The 25,275-nt window shown below is 38.4% G+C and overlaps 3 protein-coding genes across 3 annotated transcripts in view; 1 reads left to right on the top strand and 2 right to left on the bottom strand.

Annotated features, from left to right (window-relative positions):
- Window positions 1-3,962, bottom strand: part of LOC133653433 (protein NDRG3-like) — a 52,650-nt gene extending 48,688 nt beyond the window's left edge. Inside the window, exon 1 of the mRNA XM_062052678.1 lies at window positions 3,789-3,962. The gene's annotated coding sequence lies outside the window, so the exon portion shown is untranslated. The remainder of the gene's footprint in view (window positions 1-3,788) is intronic.
- ubxn10 (UBX domain protein 10) overlaps window positions 1-25,275 on the top strand; it is a 265,348-nt gene that overhangs the window by 17,216 nt on the left and 222,857 nt on the right. The window lies entirely within an intron of this gene.
- Window positions 11,593-25,275, bottom strand: part of LOC133653427 (PHD finger protein 20-like) — a 50,845-nt gene continuing 37,162 nt past the window's right edge. The window contains exons 14-17 of the mRNA XM_062052669.1: window positions 23,662-23,857; window positions 23,391-23,589; window positions 14,817-14,982; window positions 11,593-12,611 (exon numbers count right to left, since the gene is read on the bottom strand). Coding sequence (XP_061908653.1) covers window positions 12,469-12,611; window positions 14,817-14,982; window positions 23,391-23,589; window positions 23,662-23,857 — 704 coding nt within the window. The 3' untranslated portion in view covers window positions 11,593-12,468. The remainder of the gene's footprint in view (window positions 12,612-14,816; window positions 14,983-23,390; window positions 23,590-23,661; window positions 23,858-25,275) is intronic.

The raw sequence follows: 25,275 nt of genomic DNA on the forward strand, positions 1-25,275 counted from the left end.
TTGGACCTGCATTCTTTAGTATCTACATGCAGCCGCTAGGTGACATCATACGCAAATACGGTGTTAGCTTTCACTGTTATGCTGATGACACTCAACTCTACATGCCCCTAAAGCTGACCAACACGTCGGATTGTAGTCATCTGGAGGCGTGTCTTACTGAATTTAAACAATGGCTGTCCGCTAACTTTTTGCAACTCAACGCTAAGAAAACGAAAATGCTGATTATCGGTCCTGCTAGACACCGACATCTATTTAATAATACCACCTTAACATTTGACAACCAAACAATTACACAAGGCGACTCGGTAAAGAATCTGGGTATTATCTTCGACCCAACTCTCTCGTTTGAGTCACACATTAAGAGTGTTACTAAAACGGCCTTCTTTCATCTCCGTAATATCGCTAAAATTTGTTCCATTTTGTCCACAAGCGATGCTAAGATCATTATCCATGCGTTCGTTACGTCTCGTCTCGATTACTGTAACGTATTATTTTCGGGTCCCCCTATGTCTAGCATTAAAGATTACAGTTGGTACAAAATGCGGCTGCTGGACTTTTAACAAGAACAAGAAAGTTTGATCATATTACGCCTATACTGTATATACCTTTATATACCTATATACATATACACCTATTTATATACCTATACTGGCTCACCTGCACTGGCTTCCTCTGCACTTAAGATGCGACATTAAGGTTTTACTACTTACGTATAAAATACTACACGGTTTAGCTCCAGCCTATCTTGCCGATTGTATTGTACCATATGTCCCGGCAAGATATCTGCGTTCAAAGAACTCCAGCTTATTAGTGATTCCCAGAGCCCAAAAAAAGTCTGCGGGCTATAGAGAGTTTTCTATTCGGGCTCCAGTACTCTGGAATGCCCTCCCGGTAACAGTTAGAGATGCTACCTCAGTAGAAGCATTTAAGTCCCCCCACTTTTAGACTAGTTGATCTGCCTTTTCTTTTCTGCTCTGCCCCCCTCTCCTTCGTAGAGAGGGGGGGCACAGATTCGGTGACCACAGATGAGTCGCTAGCTGTCCAAAGTCGGGACCCAGGTTGGACCACTCATCCGTGCATCAGTTGGGGACGTCTCCGCGCTGCTGACCCGTCTCCACTCAAGATGATCTCCTGTTGGCCCCACTATGGACTGGACTCTCACAATATTATGTTAGATCCACTCGACGTCCATTGCACCGGTCACCCGGGGGGGGTGCACATTTTAACTCCCACATATTGTAATATACATAATATAAATATACAAACCCTGTTTCCATATGAGTTGGGAAATATTGTTAGATGTAAATATAAACGGAATACAATGATTTGCAAATCCTTTTCAACCCATATTCAACTGAATGCACTACAAAGACAAGATATTTGATGTTCAAACTCATAAACTTTATTTTTTTTTGCAAATAATTAACTTAGAATTTCATGGCTGCAACACGTGCCAAAGTAGTTGGGAAAGGGCATGTTCACCACTGTGTTACATGGCCTTTCCTTTTAACAACACTCAGTAAACGTTTGGGAACTGAGGAGACACATTTTTGAAGCTTCTCAGGTGGAATTCTTTCCCATTCTTGCTTGATGTACAGCTTAAGTTGTTCAACAGTCCGGGGGTCTCTGTTGTGGTATTTTAGGCTTCATAATGCGCCACACATTTTCAATGGGAGACAGGTCTGGACTACAGGCAGGCCAGTCTAGTACCCGCACTCTTTTACTAGGAAGCCACGTTGATGTAACACGTGGCTTGGCATTGTCTTGCTAAAATAAGCAGGGGCGTCCATGGTAACGTTGCTTCGATGGCAACATATGTTGCTCCAAAACCTGTATGTACCTTTCAGCATTCATGGCGCCTTCACAGATGTGTAAGTTACCCAAGTCTTGGGCACTAATACACCCCCAATACCATCACAGATGCTGGCTTTTACACTTTGCGCCTATAACAATCCGGATGGTTCTTTTCCTCTTTGGTCCGGAGGACACGACGTCCACAGTTTCCAAAAAACAATTTGAAATGTGCACTCATCAGACCACAGAACACTTTTCCACTTTGTATCAGTCCATCTTAGATGAGCTCAGGCCCAGCGAAGCCGACAGCGTTTCTGGGTGTTGTTGATAAACGGTTTTCGCCTTGCATAGGAGAGTTTTAACTTGCACTTACAGCTGTAGCGACCAACTGTAGTTACTGACAGTAGGTTTCTGAAGTGTTCCTGAGCCCATGTGGTGATGTCCTTTACACACTGATGTCGCTTGTTGATGCAGTACAGCCTGAGGGATCGAAGGTCACGGGCTTAGCTGCTTACGTGCAGTGATTTCTCCAGATTCTCTAAACCCTTTGATGATATTACGGAGCGTAGATGGTGAAATCCCTAAAATCTTTGCAATAGCTGGTTGAGAAAGGTTTTTCTTAAACTGTTCAACAATTTGCTCACACATTTGTTGACAAAGTGGTGACCCTCGCCCCATCCTTGTTTGTGAATGACTGAGCATTTCATGGAATCTACTTTTATACCCAATCAGGGCACCCACCTGTTCCCAATTTGCCTGTTCACCTGTGGGATGTTCCAAATAAGTGTTTGATGAGCATTCCTCAACTTTATCAGTATTTATTGCCACCTTTCCCAACTTCTTTGTCACGTGTTGCTGGCATCAAATTCTAAAGTTAATGATTATTTGCAACCAAAAAAATGCTTATCAGTTTGAACATCAAATATGTTGTCTTTGTAGCATATTCAACTGAATATGGGTTGAAAAGGATTTGCAAATCATTGTATTCCGTTTATATTTACATCTAACACAATTTCCCAACTCATATGGAAACGGGGTTTGTAATATCAACATACTGCATGTAATATAAACACTTATATAGCATGCTAACAGGTAGCATTGGTTAAGTAACAAAACTACTTGATGCTGAGGTGTGTACCTGCTAAATTAGCTTAAAAAAAAGATAGCATTAGCTTGCTAAAATACTAACTGTAGCATGTTTCAAGTACCAAAGTAAATGTTAAAAAATATGTTTAAAAAAATGCAGTGTATGTAACGTTAGCATACACCAAGTACCAAATTATGACTCTGGTGTATTCCTAAAAACTAGCCTACTTATATAGCATGCTAACAGGTAGTATTGGTCAAGTAATAAAATGTTTGACGCTGAGGTGTATACCTGCTAAATTAGCTTAAAAAGCTTGCATCGGGATGCAAAAAGACTGACTAAGGTGTCACCTACCAAAATATATTAGTGGTAAAATATATGTAAAAATGGTAGCATGATAATGTTAGCATACATCAAGGACCTGATTATATATACCAAAAGGCTAAGATAGTATTCATTAAGTATCAAGATATTTGACTCCCACATACTGTAATGCATGATACACATTCGTGAGGGGAAAACCTACATAACCAGCAAATATTATTTATTTAAATTATCATTGCCACCCTGTAAATAAAGTCATCGGTTATTAGAATAAATGATGCTTTCGAGGCAGAGCGATGGTGTACCTAATGAAGTGGCCTGAGCGTATGTCATCGTTAACATGAGCTTTGTGGCGCGCGCATGCTAATGTTAGCTGCGGACGGGCACCTGCTGCCTAGCAACCGTTGCCATGGGAGCCGTCGCGCGCGCGCACACGTACACGTGTACGCAGAGACACAACACCGATGCGTGGGTAACGCGCGACCACGTGACCACTAGTCAGCCCCCCCTCGTTAGTTAGCTAGCTAACTAGCTAGCTAACTAGCTAGCTAACTAACGGCTACGTTTCCCCTGAAAGACTCACCGTAAAGTCCGTCTCGTACTAAAAGAGAGGGCGGCGGGAGGAGGAGAACCGACTGGGAGCCGTTAGTAGTTGTACCGGAGGGAGAGCAGTCCGCTGCGGGCTCTCCGGAGGACCTTGTTGCCGCCGAGAGGACGTCGAGTGGACTGAAGTGAACGCGCCCGGCTCCCGCTTTAAGTTGGCAGCGAGGGGCGGGGCTAAGGCAACGTAAACAAGTGCTCGTGGGTGAGGTGGGCGGGGCCTCACGCTGCAGCAATTGATATAAGAAAAAAAAAAACACTTACTAGTTCTGTACTATTTCTTCAAATAAAGTCAGTGTTTTATATTATTTATTTATATTTATAATTTTTTTTACATTTGTCTTCCGCTTTTGTCAATTTATTCACACTTTTTTGTGACTGACATTCCATCCAACTTCCTCTGCTTGTCCAGGGTCAGCAGCCGAAGCAGAAAAAAAGACAACACTCGCATCCTCCAACACAGGCCTGGGCAATTATTCTGACTCGGGGGGCCAAATTTAGAGAAAAAAATACTGTCTGGGGGCCGGTATATCTATTTTAAGGAAAACTAATACAAAACCTCACACTAAAGTCGGATTTAATGCTAAAAATGTTATGACAGACCGCCTTGAAAACGGAATGGAATTTTATTTTTTTCTATGAACGATAAAACCTTGAATATGGAGAACATTTGAACGTCACACCCTCTCTCAATCAACATATATTACAATCAAGCCAAATGCAACAAACACAGCGAAATATGAATGTGATCTGATATATGTGATATATCACTAAGCTTTAGAACTTTCTTGTAAAAATCTCCTTCCACGTCTGTCCCTGACACCCGCATTTCAGGCTGGCCGCTCTGGAAACACTCTGTGGAAACGCTCCCCACCCACACTGCTTGGTGCCTCGTCTGACCTGCTGTGACGTAGATTACCATAGTAACTAGCAGGGTTGTACGGTATACGGGTATTAGTATAGTACCGCAATCATATTCGGTACCATACCGCCTCTGAAAAGTACCGGTCCGCCACACCCTAAGATTTTTTGTTAAAATAAAGCCAATATTGCACATTTTTCTGGTCCCCTTTATTTAGAAAAGTACCGAAAAGTATCAAAATAATATTGGTATCAGGACAACACTAGTCACTAAAATATCATGCAAAAGCGCAGATTCCAACCATTGAAATATGTTGTGTAGTTCAAGACTTATGGTAATTAGAAAACATCACTGCACATCATAATGGTAGCTACACTTTCCATCTTAAAGATCAGGAAATTTTTGGGGGGGGAATGTCCGGCGGGCCAGATTGAAAAGCTTAAAGGGCCGCATGTGGCCCCCGGGTCTTAATTTGCCCAGGTCTGCTCCAACACGTACCCAGGTCAGTTTGAAGTTTGTCCCCTTATCCTTACAAACATGCAATTCGGGTACAGATTTTGTGCGAATGCTCAAGAGCCAAAGCCGAACTGAAATGCTAAAAGTCAGCACGCTGGCCGGATAGCGTCAAGTAACAAACAATATGAGCTTAGTGAAATACCAAAATATTTGACACTGAGGTGTATAGCTGCTAAATTAGTTTAAAAAGCTAGCATACTAAAAATACTAACCGTAGCATGTGTCAGGTACCAAAATATTGTTCAAAAATATTTAAAAATGCTTGCATGGTAACGTCAGCATACATCAAGTTACATCAATGTTAAAATATATGTAACAATGTTAGCATACATCAAGTACCAGATTATGACTTTTGTGTATATCGAAAAGCTAGCATGCTAACATTACTTTGCTAGCAATAGCATGCTTACAGTTAGCATTAGTGAAATACCAAAAATATATGACACAGAGGTGAACACCTGTTAAATTAGCTTAAAAAGCTAACATGCTAATGTTAGCATACTAAAAATACTTACTGTAGCATGTGTCAGGTACCAAAATATTGTTCAAAAATATTTAGAAATGCTTGCATGGTAACGTTAGCATACATCAAGTACCAGATTATGACTTTTGTGTATATCGAAAAGCTAGCATGCTAACATTACTTTGCTAGCAATAGCATGCTTACAGTTAGCATTAGTGAAATACCAAAAATATATGACACAGAGGTGAACACCTGTTAAATTAGCTTAAAAAGCTAACATGCTAATGTTAGCATACTAAAAATACTTACTGTAGCATGTGTCAGGTACCAAAATATTGTTCAAAAATATTTAGAAATGCTTGCATGGTAACGTTAGCATACATCAAGTACCAAAGTATGACTTTTGTGTTAATCAAAAAGCTAGCCTACTAACAGGTAGTTTTGGTCAAGTAATAAAATATTTGATGCTGAGGTGTATATCTGCTAAATTAGCTCAACAAAGCGTGCATTAGCATGCTAAAATACTAACTGTAGCATGTGTCAAATCCCAAAGTAAGTTCATGTTAAAAAAATATGTAAAAAAAAAAATGCTATCATGGTAACGTTAGCATACATCAAGTACCAAATTATGACTCTGGTGTATTCTTAAAAGCTAACCTACTTATATAGCATGCTAACAGTTAGTATTGGTCAAGTAATAAAATATTTGATGCTGAGGTGTGTACCTGCTAAATTAGCTTAAAAAGCCTGCATTAGCATGCTAAAAGACTGACTAACGTGTCACGTACCAAAATACATTAATGTTAAAATATATGTAGCAATGTTAGCATTAGGGATGTCCGATAATGGCTTTTTGCCAATATCCGATATTGTCCAACTCTTAATTACCGATACACGATACCGATATCAACCGATACCAATATATACAGTCATGGAATTAACACACTATTATGCCTAATTTGGACAACCAGGTATGGTGAAGATAAGGTTCTTTTTTTTTTTAAATAAAAAAAAAAAAATAAGATAAATAAGTTAAAAACATTTTCTTGAATAAAAAAGAAAGTAAAACAATATAAAAACAGTTACAAAGAAACTAGTAATTAATGAAAATGAGTAAAATTAACTGTTAAAGGTTAGTACTATTAGTGGACCAGCAGCACGCACAATCATGTGTGCTTACGGACTGTATCCCTTGCAGACTGTATTGATATATATTGATATATAATGTAGGAACCAGAATATTGATAACAGAAAGAAACAACCCTTTTGTGTGAATGAGTGTGAATGGGGGAGGGAGGTTTTTTGGGTTGGTGCACTAATTTTAAGTGTATCTTGTGTTTTTTATGTTGATTTAATAAAATAAATAAAAAATAAATAAAAACGATACCGATAATAAAAAAAAACAATACAGATAATTTCCGATATTACATTTTAAAGCATTTATCGGCCGATAATATAATATCTAGTTAGCATACGTCAAGTACCAGATTATGACTCTTGTGTAAAGCCTACTCGTATAGAATGCTACCAGGTAGCATTCGTCAAGTAACAGAATATTTGACGCTAAATTTGAAAAAAATAAATAAATAAAAGGCTATCATGCTAATATTAGAATGCCAACATTTTTTGTTGTGGCCCGTTCAAATGTGGACACCCCTGAACTCGTCCATCGCCGAGGTCAGCAAAATATATATGATTGACAAAATAACCCAGGACCTTGTGAGTACAAGATGTCATCTCAAACCAACGCCTGACACCCGCTGCAGTTGAGTAAACAAACACCACCCTGCCACTTTGTGAAAATATGGTCTGTCTGGTGCGCTCTCTCTCACTCTCTCACACACACATACTGGTTATCATTTGGAATGGGGACCAAGTTTTTGATCACCACTTGTGGGGACCACCCTTTCTACAGGTTGTGGAGGCATACATTTTTTTGGGTAAAATGGCCACTGCCCAGTTAGCTAATACACGTCTTTAAATCTCTGGATTGATGAAGTAATGTGCTGAGCATTCTTACTGGGGACTCTGGGGAAAAATAATTAATATGGTTCATGGGGACCAAATTTAAATAATTTTGCATAATTCACACAAATTTGTACGTGACTACTGAGGACCATTTAAAAATTAAAAAAAAAGTTGAAATGAAATATGACATGATGGTCAGAATACAGCACTATAGCTGTCCTCTTATAGGAAGTTTCACCACTTAAATGTTAAAGCTAATCCTGCATCTTCTGTGACATTACTGAAAACTGCTATTCAGCAGTCATGAAGTTGTCTGCTACTCCAACTATGGAAAATTCTGAATGTGAATCATACTTTAAGGCAGGAATGTCCAAAGTGCGGCCCGCAGGTCATTTTTTAACAGCCCCACGGCGCATTTTAAAATACGATTAAAAAAAATAAAAACATAAAGAGTGGTATGAAAGAGCAAACAGGTGAAATGTAACAAGAAAATGTTGCAATGTTCACTCTAATAACACAAAGCTGCCATGCAGGCAGTTTCTTTCTTTAAAAAATAATAATGAATCAAAATCAATGTTATTATGAATGATTGACCTATCCAAGGCTCCAATTACGTCACATTAAATATTGCACTTTGAGATATTTTATTGGGAAAATGTTGTATATTTTGTGTTTGCCATATAAAAAATTTAACTTTTTTTTTTTTCTTTTTTAAAGAAAGGGCCTAAAACGAACAAACAAAAAACATAAACAACAATACAGCGTATAATTGACGGATGGATCTGAAGTTGATCTCGAGATTATTGTGTTAAAAGTAAACAGTAAAAAAAATGTAATTTTATTTTTTAACACTTTAATGAGTAGGACCCTTTTGGTTCCCCAAATAAATTTTGTGTGATTTGTTTTTAAGTGTCATTGCTCAAAAAATAACAATGAATTATAATCAATGGTGTTATGAGTTATTGCTCTTTTTAAGGCTCCAATTATTATATAATCTGAAATATTCCTCTTAAAAATTTTATTGGGTGAAAATATTGCATATTTTGTGTTTTTTTCCATAAAAAAACAGGGTTTTCTTTGACAAAAAAAGCATACGACTTAAATCTTTAAAAACGTTATATTGACAGATAGGCCTAATGTTGATCTAGAGATAATAATACTGAATAATGACACATTTTTAATATTTTTTTTACCAAAACCCTTTGGGGTTTGGCCTCCACTCAAGCCTGAGTGGAGGCCATTAATGTATATTTTTATACATATATTGTATTGGTTTTTAAAATAAAAAAATATCAAAATGGCCCCCGCTTGCTTTGATTTTTCAGTGTGCGGCCCTCAGTGGAAAAAGTTTGGACACCCCTGCTTTAAGGTAATAATGTTTTATAATCACGCTGTATGAAAATGCCATCCTAAGGAACACTAAACCAGATTTAGTTTTTGGACAAATATATTAGTTTTAACTAAGGATGGACACCATACAGAATCCCAGTACTATTAATGGTTAAACCTTTTTAAAATGATTGACATCATTTAAAAAAGGTTTCCCTTTAGGGGACCTGTTTTTCAACCTTTTTTGAGGCAAGGCACATTTTTTTCATTTAAAAATCCGGAAGCACACCACCAGCAGAAAACGTTAAAAAATGAAACTCCACCAGGTCCTCCTCGTGCCTTATTTTGAGCTTGTTGGTAGTGCTTTAAATCTTGTCTTGTGCTGTTATTTTGGTGTTTTCCTGTAGCAGTTTCCTGTCTTCCTTTGAGCACTATTCCCCGCAAGGCTATGTAACTTGTTGCTATTCTTCATTGTGGGGACATTGTTGATTGTCATGTCACGTACGGACGCACATGGGGCGGTATAGCTCGGTTGGTAGAGTGGCCGTGCCAGCAACTTGATCCTAGTCACTGCCGTTGTGTCCTTGGGCAAGACACTTTACCCACCCGCTCCCAGTGCCACCCACACTGGTATAAATGTAACTTAGATATTGGGTTTTCACTATGTAAAGCGCTTTGAGTCACTAGAGAAAAGCGCTATATAAATGTAATTCACACTACTCAGTGTACGCCGTCTCTGCGCCACACGCTGCAAGTTTTTGCTGTCGTCCAGCATTCTTTTTCTGTTTACTTTGTAGCCAGTTCAGTTTCACTGTCGTTTTACATAGCCGTCCCTATGCATCATTGCCTTTTCCTTTCCCTTTTGTTCATTTTTGTCTTAAAGGCCTACTGAAAGCCACTACTACCGACCACGCAGTCTGATAGTTTATATATCAATGATGAAATCTTAACATTGCAACACATGCCAATACGGCCGGGTTAACTTATAAAGTGCAATTTTAAACTTCCCGGGGAACTTCCGGTTGAAAACGTCTAGATATGATGACGTTTGCGCGTGACGTCAATGGTTGAAACAAAAGTATTCGGACACATTGTATCCTATACAAACAGCTCTGTTTTCATCGCAAAATTCCACAGTATTCTGGACATCTGTGTTGGTGAATCTTTTGCAATTTGTTTAATGAAAAATGGAGACTGCAGAGAAGAAAGCTGTAGGTGGGATCGGTGTATTAGCGGCTGGCTGCAGCAACACAACCAGGAGGACTTAGTCGGATAGCAGACGCGCTATCCGACGCTAGCCGCCGACCGCATCAGTGATCGGGTGGAGTCCTTCGTCGCGCCGTCGATCGCTGGAACGCAGGTGAGCACGGGTGTTGACGAGCAGATGAGGGCTGGCGTAGGTGGAGCGCTATTGTTTTTATCATAGCTCTGATGAGGTCCCGTAGCTAAGTTAGCTTCAATGGCGTCGTTAGCAACAGCATTGCTAGGCTTCGACAGGCGGCACAGCATTAACCGTGTAGTTACAGGTCCAGTGTTTGGTTCGGTGTCTCCTGATAGTAGTATTGTTGATCTTCTGTCTATCCTTCCAGTCAGGGGCTTATTTCTGTTGTTTCTATCTGCATTTAAGCACAATGCTATCACATTAGCTCCGTAGCTAAAGTGCTTCACCGATGTATTGTCGTGGAGATAAAAGTCACTGTGAATGTCCATTTCGCGTTCTCGACTCTCATTTTCAAGAGGATATAGTATCCGAGGTGGTTTAAAATACAAATCCGTGATCCACAATAGAAAAAGGAGAAAGTGTGGAATCCAATGAGCCCTTTTACCTAAGTTACAGTCAGAGCGAAAAAAGATACGTCCTGCACTGCACTCTAGTCCTTCACTCTCACGTTCCTCATCCACAAATCTTTCATCCTCGCTCAAATTAATGGGGTAATCGTCGCTTTCTCGGTCCGAATCGCTCTCGCTGCTGGTGTAAATGGGGAAATGTGAGGAGCTCTTCAACCTGCGACGTCACGCTACTTCCGGTACAGGCAAGGCTTTTTTTATCAGCGACCAAAAGTTGCGAACTTTATCATCGATGTTCTCTACTAAATCCTTTCAGCAAAAATATGGCAATATCGCGAAATGATCAAGTATGACACATAGAATGGATCTGCTATCCCCGTTTAAATACAAAAAATTAATTTCAGTAGGACTTTAAGCGTTACATACACTACCGTTCAAAAGTTTGGGGTCACCCAAACAATTTTGTGGAATAGCCTTCATTTCTAAGAACAAGAATAGACTGTCGAGTTTCAGATGAAAGTTCTCTTTTTCTGGCCATTTTGAGCGTTTAATTGACCCCACAAATGTGATGCTCCAGAAACTCAATCTGCTCAAAGGAAGGTCAGTTTTGTAGCTTCTGTAACGAGCTAAACTGTTTTCAGATGTGTGAACATGATTGCACAAGGGTTTTCTAATCATCAATTAGCCTTCTGAGCCAATGAGCAAACACATTGTACCGTTAGAACACTGGAGTGATAGTTGCTGGAAATGGGCCTCTATACACCTATGTAGATATTGCACCAAAAACCAGACATTTGCAGATAGAATAGTCATTTACCACATTAGCAATGTATAGAGTGTATTTCTTTAAAGTTAAGACTAGTTTAAAGTTATCTTCATTGAAAAGTACAGTGCTTTTCCTTAAAAAATAAGGACATTTCAATGTGACCCCAAACTTTTGAACAGTAGTGTACCTTTTTACCTGCACGCTGTGGTCTGCATATTGGGATCACAGTTCTACAGCCGAGTTCTACACAGCACGGACACTAAGGAACGGCACAGTATTTGCGGATTATAATTATTGATTTGCAAAAAAAACATTTTTTGGACCAATTAGGTGAAGCTGCATAATTTCCCACGGCACCCTAGTGGTTGAACATCACTGCTTTAGGGGACCTGTTTTTTTGTCCCCATACCGTCAGAGGTCCCCTAAAGGTGACTGTGTAAACAGAGCGAGGTCCCCATTAAGTAAGCATTGCCAAAGCAAGCACGCACACACACGCACACACACACACACACGCACAGTGTGACCATCTGCTGACCAGTAGGATGACAACACATAGTGCTGACGTCATCAAGTTAGCGAGAGTGTGTGTGTGTGTCACAAACAAACACGGCGGTCACAACTTTAGCGTTTAATGAGCGGCCTCCGTGAACGCCGTCTTGCCTTTAAAAGGAGATCGAAAGAACCTCGCTGGTGTGCTATCAAAATTACAACTTTTTACACCTTCTCGTACAAGAATAGAAAACATTCATCGTGTTTACATTGTGTGTGGTGAACGCACAACCCTGTGGTGACATCATCAGTCTTGTCCTCTGGAAATGCAGTTAGTGGAAATGTTCGTCCCAATACTTTTAGTGAAAGCGTGGTTTGTGGTTTTTATCTTCCCCTTGGTGATTAAACAGTAAAAAAAACTGGGTTCAGTGTGACGCTGACATGAAGGGATGCTAATGCTAAGCTAATGCTAGGTGTGGAAGTCAGTGCCAACGGCGTACGGACAGGCGCCTGATGATGGACAGCTCTCGCAGCAGCCGCCTGATTCGCTGCTTGAGCTGCGGGAGGCGGGACAAAGGCTCGGGAGGCTCCAGTTCGCCCGAGTGGTCCAGCCAGGACTCCAACACTGGCGGGCGGGTGAGGACACACACACACACAAAAAAAAGAGTTTAGTTGACAAATATGAAGAAAGGACCACCATGTATCCCACCAGGCACCATGTAAGTGTAGAAGTAGTTGAAGTGGCACTGTTAATAGGGAAACACTACTGCCACCTAGTGGTCTATTATAGGCATTGCTGGAGTTATTAATAACACTTTCCTATAGCAGACATTAAAAAATCTTCCCGTTGAGTCTGCTTGCATCAGACGCTCACTGAGCTCAAGTCTCATCATAAAGAGCATTATTTCACCGCCACCTTTACCTTCCTCATTGCAAATATTCCTTAACTATTACGTTTTTATATTAACATTTTAGTTATGTTATTAACTATTATACTTTTTATGTTATTAACTATTATACTTTTTTATGTTACTATTATACTTTTTATGTTATTAACTATTATACTTTTTTTCAAAGAACCATTGTAGTTATTTATGTTATTAACTATTATACTTTTTATGTTATTAACTATTAAACTGTTTTTTAAATAACTATTCTTTTTTTGTTATTAACTATTATAATTGTTATGTTATTAACTATTAGAATTTTTTTTTTAAAATCACTATTATACTTTTTTATGTTATTAACTATTATACTTTTTATGTTATTAACTTTTATACTTTTTATGTTACTATTATACTTTTTATTTTAACTATTATACTTTAAAAAAATATTATACTTTTTATGTTATTAACTATTGTACTTTTTATGTTATTAACTATTGTACTTTTTGTTATTAACTATTATACTTTTTATGTTATTAACTACTGTACTTTTTTTGAAAAAAAAAACTATTATAGTTTTTTATGTTATTAACTATTATAGTTTGCATGTTATTAACTACTATACTTTTTATGTTAAAAACTATTATACTTTTTATGTTATTAACTGTTATAGTTTTTATGTTACTATCATACTTTTTATGTTAATAACTATTATACTTTTTATGTTAATAACTATTATACTTTTTTTGTTATTAACTATTATACTTTTTTTTAAAATAACTATTATACTTTTTATGTTACTATTATAGTCTTTATGTTATTAACTATTATAGTTTTTATGTTACTATTATAGTTTTTAGGTTATTAACTATTATTCCTTTTTAGGTTAATAACGGTTATAGTTATTACCTTAATAACTATTGTACTTTTTGTTATTAACTATTATACTTTTTATGTTATTAACTATTATACTTTTTATGTTATTAACTACTGTACTTTTTTGGAAAAAAACGAACTATTATAGTTTTTTATGTTATTAACTGTTATAGTTTGTATGTTACTAACTATTATACTTTTTATGTTAAAAACTATTATACTTTTTATGTTATTAACTATTTGCTTTTTATGTTACTATTATACTTTTTATGTTAATAACTATTATACTTTTTATGTTAAAAACTATTATACTTTTTATGTTATTAACTATTATACTTTTTTTTTTTAAATAACCATTATACTTTTTTCTGTTATTAACTATTATACTTTTTATGTTATTATTATAGTTTTTATGTTATTAACTATTATTCCTTTTTAGGTTATTAACAGTTATAGTTATTACCTAAATAACTATTGTACTTTTTATGTTATTAACCATTATACTTTTTATGTTATTAACTATTCTAGTATTGACTATTAACGTTTTTATGTTATTAACTATTGTACTGTTTATGATATTAACTATTATACTTTATAGGTTATTAACTATTATAGTTTTGATTTTATTAACTATTATAGTTTTTATGTTATCAACTATTAGTTTGTATGTTATTAACTATTAGAGTTGATATTATAACATTATAGTTTTTATGTAACTATAACAATTATAATTATGTTATTAACTATTCGTTTTTATATTATTACAACTACAATGTTTATGTTATTGCCTATTATAGTTTTTATATTATAACAATTATATTTTTTAACATATTATTCATAACCAGCCTTTCCCCCCCACCTTGTCAAATCTCCCCAAATGTGTCCTTGTGCTACAAATATATAATATATATAATAAATATATTTTGTTACGGGGCTGGTTATGAATAATACGATGGTAATAAATGTCACTTTAACATTTGCAATGATGGGGGACGAAGGGGGCTAAGGGGGGGGCATAGGTCCATCTTTTGGGGCATTCCACTGCGTTTGGAAAAAGGGGCGGGGTTTACCGTCCAGGTCTTTCTCGACCAGGTCCATCCTGGTGCAGATATGCTGGTGTAGACACTCCACGTGGTCCAGCAGGTTGAGCTGGCACTCGGTGGCCGAGGTCACGTGACCACGTGACCTTCTGTCCTCGCCGTGCCCGTCTGCGTCCTCGTCCTCCCGCTTCACTTCCTGTAAGGGGCGATGGTCGCCATAGAAACATCAGTTTTCTTTCTGCGTGTGGAGGAAGACTGCGGAGATTCACGTGAAAATAGGTCACCGGCGGTGGTGGTGTCACGTTGCCATAGCAACAGCAGCAGTCTGCTGCCGTACTTATGAGATGGTGCCGAGTGTCTGAATCCGAGAGTTTTAGGTGTAACTGTACAAAATAAGCTACACAGCTAGCCTAAAACGTTAGCATGCACACATTAAAATGCTAACACTTAGCATGTGTGCTAACGATGGCATGCTAACAGTTAGCATGTCTCACATTTCAAGTAACACAGCTGTGAGGTGTATGGCTGCGGAAATATAGAAACAAGTGTAAAATTAGATGAAAAACATAGCATGCTTAAGTTAGCTGGCCAGCATGCTATCGTTTGCATGCCGACAGTTAACAAATGTCACATACCAAGTTATATGACTCTGGTGTAAACGGTTGTAAAACTAGCTCAAAAAGTTAGCACGCTAATGTTAGCATGTTAACAGTTAGCTTGTGTCACATTCCAAGTTATATGACTCTAAGGCAGACCTGGGCATTCTGCGGCCCGCGGGCCGCATCCGGCCCTTTGTACGTCCCTGTCCGGCCCGCATGAGGCCATTTATAAATTACAAAATAAATTTTAAAAAGTATCTATGTCGAGTGTGCAATACAACGGTGCTGCTTTTGTTTTGAAAATCGTTATTTGTATTACTTCCGTGTGGACGTATGCGTGTGCGTGATTGTGAGTGAATGTGAACAGCTGCAATTACAAATTACAAAATAAAGTTGAAAAAACATCTATGTCGTGCGCGCAATACAACTGTGCTACTTTTATTTTGAAAAGTATTATTTATGGGCGTGTGTCCGTGTGTAACCTGCGAGTGAAGGTGCACATGCAGCGACAAGTGATGCACGGTTTACACCCGAGACGCTAAAAAGAGAAAAGTTGATGAAGAATGACGTGTTTCCAACAAGACATGGACTGCAAAGCAACGCCGCTCAAGCGTCTGCTGCGCGCAGCAAGTATATGCCGCGCACCAAATCAAATCCCATCTGAATTCTAAACAAAATAAACATATTTATTCTATGTAATTTTGCAATGCAACTTTGAGTGACAGTGACAACAAGCGGCCCTAACGGTGTTCGTCAACACCGTTCAATTATTGTAACGTCTATCGAGATGCTTCGAGGACAGGAATTATATCGATCACTTTATTGAGCAAAACTGTTTATATTCGGACATAACCACACCAAAAAACATGAGTAAAACACTTCTATCTCGAAAAACTAGTCATTTTCTGCCGTACAAACCAGGCCAAAACCAACTTGTCATCTGTCACCAACACTCATAGCACTAAACCACTGGTGCGTTTACGGCCACACAAAAAGTCAGACAACTCAAACACCACACAAAGTTACACTATGACTCCTCAGTCATACGTGTGCTTATTTTACTGTCATTTATTATTAATGTTAATTTATTTATATTAGTCATGGAATGCTGTTACACACACTATGTTGAAGTATTACTATTATTATTAATTATTATTATTATTATTATTTATCTTACGGTATACATCAAAAATAATATTGAGCAAAATTTAATTGAAATATTGTCGATGTGGCCCTCCAGCAGTGCTTGGGTTGCTCATGCGGCCCCCGGTAAAAATTAATTGCCCACCCCTGCTCTAAGGTGTAAGGCTGGAGAATTAGAGTAAATAGTGCAAAATTAGCTTAAAAAGTTAGCACTTTAATGTTAGCATGCTAACACAGTAACAAGTGTCACATACCAGGTAAAATGACTGTAGGGTAAACGGTTGCAAAAATAGCTCAAAAAGCTCGCACTTTAATGGTAGCACGCTAGCATGCTAATGTTAACGTGCTAACAGTTAGCTGGTTTCACATACAAAGTTATATGACTCTAAAGTGTATGGCTGGAGAATTACAGTAAATAGTGTAAAATCAGCTAAAAAAAGTTAGCACTTTTTTGTTAGCATGCTAACAGAGTAACAAGTGTCACATACCAGGTAAAATGACTGTAGGGTAAACGGTTGCAAAAATAGCTCAAAAAGCTCGCACTTTACTGGTAGCACACTAGCATGCTAACGTTAATATGCTCACAGTTAGCTTGTTTCACATACCAAGGTATTTGACTGCAAGGTTAGAGAAAAAAGTGTAAAATTTGAAAAAAAGTTAGCACTTTATTGTTAGCGTGCTAGCATGCTAACAGTTAGCTTGGGTCACATACCAAGTTATAGGACTAAAGCGTATGGTTGGAGAATTAGAGTAAATAATGCAAAATTAGCTACAAAATTTAGCACTTTAATGTTAGCAGGCTAACATTAAGTGTCACATACCAGGTTGAATGATTGTAGGGTTAACGGTTTCAAAATTTGCTCAAAAAGCTCACACTTTAATGGTAGCACGCTAGCATGCTAACGTTAATATGCTCACCGTTAGCTTGTTTCACATACCAAGGTATTTGACTGCAAGGTTAGAGAAAAAAGTGTAAAATTTGAAAAAAAGTTAGCACTTTATTGTTAGCCTGCTAGCATGCTAACAGTTAGCTTGTGTCACATACCAAGTTATAGGACTAAGGTGTATGGTTGGAGAATTAAGAGTAAATAGTGTAAAATTAGCTTAAAAAGTTAGCATTTTCATGTTAGCATGCTAACAAAGTAAAAAGTGTCACATACCAGGTTAAATGACTGTAGGGTAAACAGTTGCAAAATTTGCTCAAAAAGCTCACACTTTAATGGTAGCACGCTAGCATGCTAACGTTAATATGCTAACAGTTAGATTGTTTCACATACCAAGTTATATGACTGCAAGGTGTATCGCTGCGGAATTAGTGAAAAAAAGTGTAAAATTTTGGGGAAAAAAGTTAGCACTTTATTGTGAGCGTGCTAGCATGCTACCGTTAGCACACTCAGAGTTAACAGCCGTCACAATAATATGGGCTGCTGGCATTGCAGCAGGCCCATAACTACGATCACTACATGTTAAAGCGAGGACGGGGCGATGAAACGATATCAATATAGACATGTAATCGGGAAAAAATAATAATGTGCTCGACAAAACGTTCGATATAAAAACAATTTTTCTTCTTTGGAAGTATGGAGGCAAGGTTGGTTGCATGCTAACAGCCAATTTGGTGACAGTATTAACTACAACGTTTGGTTGTCTGGCGGCGAGAAGAGAAAGTCAAAATGAAGAAATTGTGGATAAAAGAGGAAAAGTCACCTGGACTTTTTTGATTTTTTTGAAGGGACCGTAGTCAGGACCAATGTGGTCTGTAAATGATGCAAAGCAAGACCGCTAATACCACACCACCTTAGCCGCGCTCACCCTTTAGAGCACAGCTGTAACTGCCACTAAACCTGCAGAAAATAGTTATTCTCCGGTTTCTCTGTTTACATTTTCACACTTTGCACTATTTTGGTACACTTATGAAGCATTTCTTACATATTCCTTCATTTTAAGAGCTTATGTTTAAGTGTGCAATGTGATTTTACTATTTTGTTTACAGTGTTTCCCATGCTTGTGTGGACACTTCCTTTCTGCCTTGATAGCTGAGGGGATTATAATCAGAGGAAGGTTACATTTGAAATAAAAATTTATTTTTCCATAGGTCATTAAAAAATTATTAGGAATGTCCGATAATGGCTTTTTTGCCGATATTCCGATATTGTCCAATTCTTAATTACCGATACCGATATCAACCGATACGATATATACAGTCGTAGAATTAACACATTATTATGCCTAATTTGGACAACCAGGTATGGTGAAGATAAGGTCCTTTTTAAAAAAATTAATAAAATAAAATAATATAAATAAATTAAAAACATTTTCTTGAATAAAAAAGAAAGTAAAACAATATGAAAACAGTTCAATAAAAACTAGTAATTAATGAAAATGAGTAAAATTAACTGTTAAAGGTTAGTACTGTTAGTGGACCAGCAGCACGCACAATCATGTGTGCTTACGGACTGTATCCCTTGCAGACTGTATTGATATATATTGATATATAATGTAGGAACCAGAATATTAATAACAGAAAGAAACAACCCTTTTGTGTGAATGAGTGTAAATGGGGGAGGGAGGTTTTTTGGGTTGGTGCACTAATTGTAAGTGTATCTTGTGTTTTTTATGTTGATTTAATAAAAAAAATAAATAAAATAAAAACGATACCGATAATAAAAAACCGATACCGATCATTTCCGATATTACATTTAAAGCAATTATCGGCCGATAACATCTCTGGTTTTTATATTGTTTTACTTTCTTTTTTATTCAAGAAAATGTTTTTATTTATCTTATTTTATTTTATTAATTTTTTTTAAAAGGACCTTATCTTCACCATACCTGGTTGTCCAAATTAGGCATAATAATGTGTTAATTCCACGACTGTATGTATCGGTATCGGTAATTAAGATTTGGACAATATCGGAATATCGGATATCGGCAAAAAAGCCATTATCGGACATCCCTAGTAATTATCGATATTTACCGTTATAGAAGACTTACATCGTGATACAGTTCAGCCGTATCGCCCAGCTCTAGTTGAAGACAACATGGATTATTTTGTTTTTGTCAGGGAAGAGACTTTGTGGGCGCGGGCACTTTCAAACGATTACTTTTTTATAATCAGTTTAATCACAACAAAATAATTACTTGCATAATTTAAAAATGAACTAAAAAGACCCAATTTAATTGTCAGAACGTCATAAATCCGTCTTTGTCAAACTTTTTTTTTACCAAGTGCCACCATTTGACCAACATTAAAATAAGGCAGCGTAGTAGGTCCAGGTGTTCATTAAAAACAGGGCAGAGGTTTTATTAAACATTTCATTATTTTGGCCGCTGTAACATTACACACAGTTTGAACAGTAACACTGTGTTTGAACTAGAGTTGATACTAGTATAGCATCGTGATACTAATGAATCAAAAACGGTACTATACGCTGTTTGAAAAGTACCGTCTTGTCGTGACATAGCTGGTTTTAGGAGCAGAGGAGCATGTTTGGCAGCACACACACGGAGTACTTACAAGCAGACACAGTGTGTAGACAGAAAAGGGAGAATGGACGCATTTTAGCTTAAAAACTAAAGATAAATGTGAACTTATAACACTGAAATGCCCTCAGGAAGAAGTGCTTTAAGACATGGCTAGCTAGCGGCTAACATCCATCCGCAGTCGGCAGTGTTTTATCTACGTCTAAATCACTAATCCAAATAAAGTATCTTACAAGTATCATTATCACTGCAGGACGAGGAATAGCTAAACATGCTTCACTACACACCGTAGGAGGGTACAATAGCTCGCCGGCGTCACCACTAACAAAATCTAGCGCGCCTGAATATAAACAAATGCCATGGGTGGATCGACACCTGACATCCACTGTAATGATACCAACCTACGCAGTGGCCTAGTGGTTAGAGTGTCTGCCCTGAGATTGGTAGGTTGTGAGTTCAAACCCCGGCCGGGTCATACCAAAGACTATAAAAATGGGACCCATTACCTCCCTGCTTGGCACTCAGCATCAAGGGTTGGAATTGGGGGTTAAATCACCAAAAATGATCCCCGGGCGCGGCTACGCTGCTGCCCACTGCTCCCCTCACCTCCCAGGGGGCGATCAAGGGGATGGGTCAAGTGCAGAGGACAAATTTCACCACACCTAGTGTGTGTGTGACAATCATTGGTACTTTAACTTTAACTTAACTTTAAGTACAAGAGCGTATCTAAGTGATACCACCTTGATTACATCGATATTTTTTATCGTCACAAAATCTTTTTTCTTTTTAAAAAAAAAGTCATATTATGTTTATAAAGTCAGTAAATATGTCCCTGGACACATGAGGACTTTGAATATGACCAATGTATGATCCTGTAACTACTTGGTATCCGATGGTAGAGTGGCCGTGCCAGCAACCGGAGGGTTGCTGGTTACTGGGGTTCAATCCCCACCTTCTACCATCCTAGTCACGTCCGTTGTGTCCTTGGGCAAGACACTTCACCCTTGCTCCTGATGGCTGCTGGTTAGCGCCTTGCATGGCAGCTCCCGCCATCAGTGTGTGAATGTGTGTGTGAATGGGTGAATGTGGAAATACTGTCAAAGCGCTTTGAGTACCTTGAAGGTAGAAAAGCGCTATACAAGTATAACCCATTTATCATTTATCATTTACATTTATGGTATCATCCAAAACTAATGTAAAGTATCAAACAAGAGAAGAATAAGTGATTATTACATTTTAACAGAAGTGTAGACAGAACATGTTAAAACAGAAAGTAAGCAGATATTAACAGTAAATGAACAAGTGGATTAATAATCAATGTTTACAGTTTGTCCCTCATAATATAGACAAAATAATATAATGATAAATGACAATATGTTACTCCATACGTCAGCAGACTAATTGGGAGTCTTTGTTTGTTTACTTACTACTAAAAGACAAGTTGTCTAGTATGTTCACTATTTTATTTAAGGACTAAATTGCAATAATAAACATGTTTAATGTACCCTAAGATTTTTTTGTTAAATTAAAGACAATAATTACATTTTTTGTGGTCCCGTTTGTTTAGAAAAGTATCGACATTTTGGTACCAGTACCAAAATATTGGTGGTGGAGGGAGAGAGGGAGAGAGGATGGATGGATGGATGGATAGATGTTTTTTTTTTTTTTTTTTTTTTTTAACCCAATGCGGGGTCAAAAAGTTTGGGGACCCCTGCTGTAAATGAACAAGGAAGTCGCTACAACTACTACAAAATAAAATAAAAGTCACCAAACCTTAAAAATGTGTTCTTTTTACGTGAAAAAAAGTGATATAAAGTATGAATACCCGACTATAAGCCGCACCTGACTATAAGCCGCACCAGCTAAATTTAGGGGAAAATACAGATTGCTCCATATATAAGCCGCACCCGACTATAAGCCGCAGGGTTTTGATGTGTAATTACCGTAGTATATAGGGGTTCCTGCTACCACGGAGGGGATTGTCGGGACAGAGATGACTGTTTGGGAACGCAAAGCGTCCCATTTATTAACAATAAATCTTTCAATCATTCAATCAAACTTTCACATCTTTGACATGGCGAACAGCATTCATGCAGAGTACAAATAATACAACGGTGCAAAGTAATACAAAGTGCTCGCCTGTACGTTATCAAAATAACCAGCCTACCGGTATATGAAAAGTCAGTCTTTAATCATTGTGTCATCGTCTTCCTCCTGCGTACTAAAACCACCGAAATCCTCTTCGTCGGTGTCGGAGAAGAACAGGCCGTATATAAGCCGCACCCTTGTATAAGCCGCAGGGACCAGAACGAGGGGAAAAAGTAGCGGCTTATAGTCCGGAAATTACGGTAGATGTATATAGTGTAATATATTTGGGAGGGTTGTAATCTTTTAATAGCTGTTAAGTAGAGGATAACACTTAGCATGGATCTACGTTAGCTTTATTTTTCAACACACAAATACGCGTCAATTCCGGTCCTTCAGCTATCGCTATTTCTTCGGAATCAAAGTATAAATCTAGAGCCTATAATTTGCGCACTATTGACGAGTGATGCACCGAAAATTTGGCCCTTGAAAAAAAGACTTTGCTCACAGAAAATAAAAAACACAGTACTTTCAACAAGTGATTATTTGGCGTACCAGTTTGAGAATCACTGTCATAAACGAACATTTTCTAAATATTTCACTTAATTAAGTCAATTATTTGTTCAGAACTTGGCAAGAACTTTATCTTAAGTCCTGTTTGAGTTTATTTTGAAGGGAAATTTGAACACTGGCTGTACAAAAACCCGCCTCAAAATAAAGTGCGTGATTAATGTGTCCATGCATGATTATTGCCATCATTCTTGTGACTAATCCACTATGGACTGGACTTTCGCTGATGTGTTGGATCCACTGTGGACTGGACTTTCACAATATTATGTCAGACCCACTCGACATCCATTGCTTTCGGTCTCCCCTAGAGGGGGGGGGGGGGTTACCCACATATGCGGTCCTCTCCAAGGTTTCTCATAGTCATTCACATCGACGTCCCACTGGGGTGAGTTTTTCCTTGCCCGTATGTGGGCTCTGTACCGAGGATGTCGTTGTGGCTTGTACAGCCCTTTGAGACACTTGTGATTTAGGGCTATATAAATAAACATTGATTGATTGATTGATTGATTGATTGATTGATTGATTAATCGCATGAATCCATGTATTACGGAAAAGTTGTTGAAGTTTTGGTGTCTGACAGAAATCTCATACTTGACCAAAAAAATGAGATGTGAATTTAATCACACAATTTCGTATATTTCTGCTCTTTGATTTCATTCCAAAGGCCACAGTTTGACCCCGGAACAGATGATTTCCCACCTGGTGGGTCAGATCACATGCTTACCTTGTGCTGGTCGTGAGCGTCCTGCTTCTCGGTCTCCTCCCCCTCCTGACTGTCCCATGATGCACCGGGCTTCTGGTAGCAGTGCTCGCTGCTGACGTAGCTGACGGAGGTCTCTCCCCTCGCACCGCCCGCCGGCCGACGCCCCTCCTCCGGTCTCCACGGCAAGCGCCACAGCTGCAGGTCGGGGTGCGAGGGCGTGCTGCGCGGAAAGGACGGACAGACAGAGTGAGCGACGGTGGCTTGCGGGCGAGCGCTGCCATCTTGGACTCACGGTAAGAGGCTGATTTTGAGCTGCAGCCCGCTGAGGACCTGATTGAGGCCGTGCGTGTGTGCCAGGAGGCGGCTGGTAAGTGTGATCTTGGAGGCGTTGACCTCGGAGTAGTTGTCCCTCACGCACGACAGGCCGAACATGCGACCCGACGCCAGCAAGTCGGGCTCGGGCGGGTAGCGCTGAGCACGCCTCCAGCCTGAATATTTCAACAAAAGGCAGATTTTTTTGCTAATAATCACAACATAAGACTTGATCCAACATAGTCTGCTTGTCAACATAATCAGGTCCCACTCTATTATATATACAAAACCCAAAACCAGTGAAGTTGTCACGTTGTGTAAATGGTAAATAAAAAGAGAATACAATGATTTGCAAATCCTTTTCAACTTATATTCAATTGAATAGACTGCAAAGACAAGATATTTAATGTTCAAACTGGAAAACTTTGTTATTTTTTGCAAATATTAGCTCATTTGGAATTTGATGCCTGCAACATGTTTCAAAAAAGCTGGCACAAGTGGCAAAAAAGACTGAGAAAGTTGAGGAATGCTCATCAAACACTTATTTGGCACATCCCACAGGTGAACAGGCTAATTGGGAACAGGTGGGTGCCATGATTGGGTATAAAAGCAGCTTCCATGAAATGCTCAGTCATTCACAAACAAGGATGGGGCGAGGGTCACCACTTTGTCAACAAATGCGTGAGCAAATTGATTAAGAACAACATTTTTCAACCAGCTATTGCAAGGAATTTAGGGATTTCACCATCTACGGTACGTAATATAATCAAAAGGTTCAGAGAATCTGGAACATTCACTGCACGTAAGCGATGATATTACAGACCTTCGATCCCTCAGGCGGTAGTGCATCAAAAAGCAACATCAGTGTGTAAAAGATATCACCACATGAGCTCAGGAACACTTCAGAAACCACTGTCAGTAACAACAGTTCATCGCTACATCTGTAAGTGCAAGTTAAAACTCTATTAGGCAAAGCCAAAGCCATCTATCAACAACACCCAGAAACGCCGCCGGCTTTGCTGGGCCCGAGCTCATCTAAGATGGACTGATGCAAAGTGGAAAAGTGTTCTGTGGTCTGACGAGTCCACATTTCAAATTGTTTTTGGAAACTCTGGATGTAGAGGAAAATAATCTTCCGGATTGTTCTAGGCGCAAAGTTGAAAAGCCAGCATCTTTGACTGTATGGGGGTGTATTAGTGCTCAAGGCATGGGTAACTTACACATCTGTGAAGGCACCATTAATGCTGAAAGGTACATACAGGTTTTGGAGCAACATATGTTGCCATCCAAGCAACGTTATCATGGACGCCCCTGCTTATTTCAGCAAGACAATGCCAAGCCACGTGTTACAACAGCGTGGCTTCATAGTAAAAGATTGCGGGTACTAGACTGGCCTGCCTGTAGTCTAGATCTGTCTCCCATTGAAAACGTGTTGCAATATGAAGCCTAAAATAGCTGCCATTGCTGCCATAAAATTCTAAGTTCATGATTATTTGCAAAAAAAAAAGTTTCTCGGTGTGAACATTAAATATCTTGTCTTTGCAGTCTATTCAATTGAATATAAGTTGAAAAGGATTTGCAAATCATTGTATTC

Source organism: Entelurus aequoreus, linkage group LG07, assembly GCF_033978785.1.
Source record: "Entelurus aequoreus isolate RoL-2023_Sb linkage group LG07, RoL_Eaeq_v1.1, whole genome shotgun sequence".
Taxonomy (NCBI): Eukaryota; Metazoa; Chordata; class Actinopteri; order Syngnathiformes; family Syngnathidae; genus Entelurus; species Entelurus aequoreus.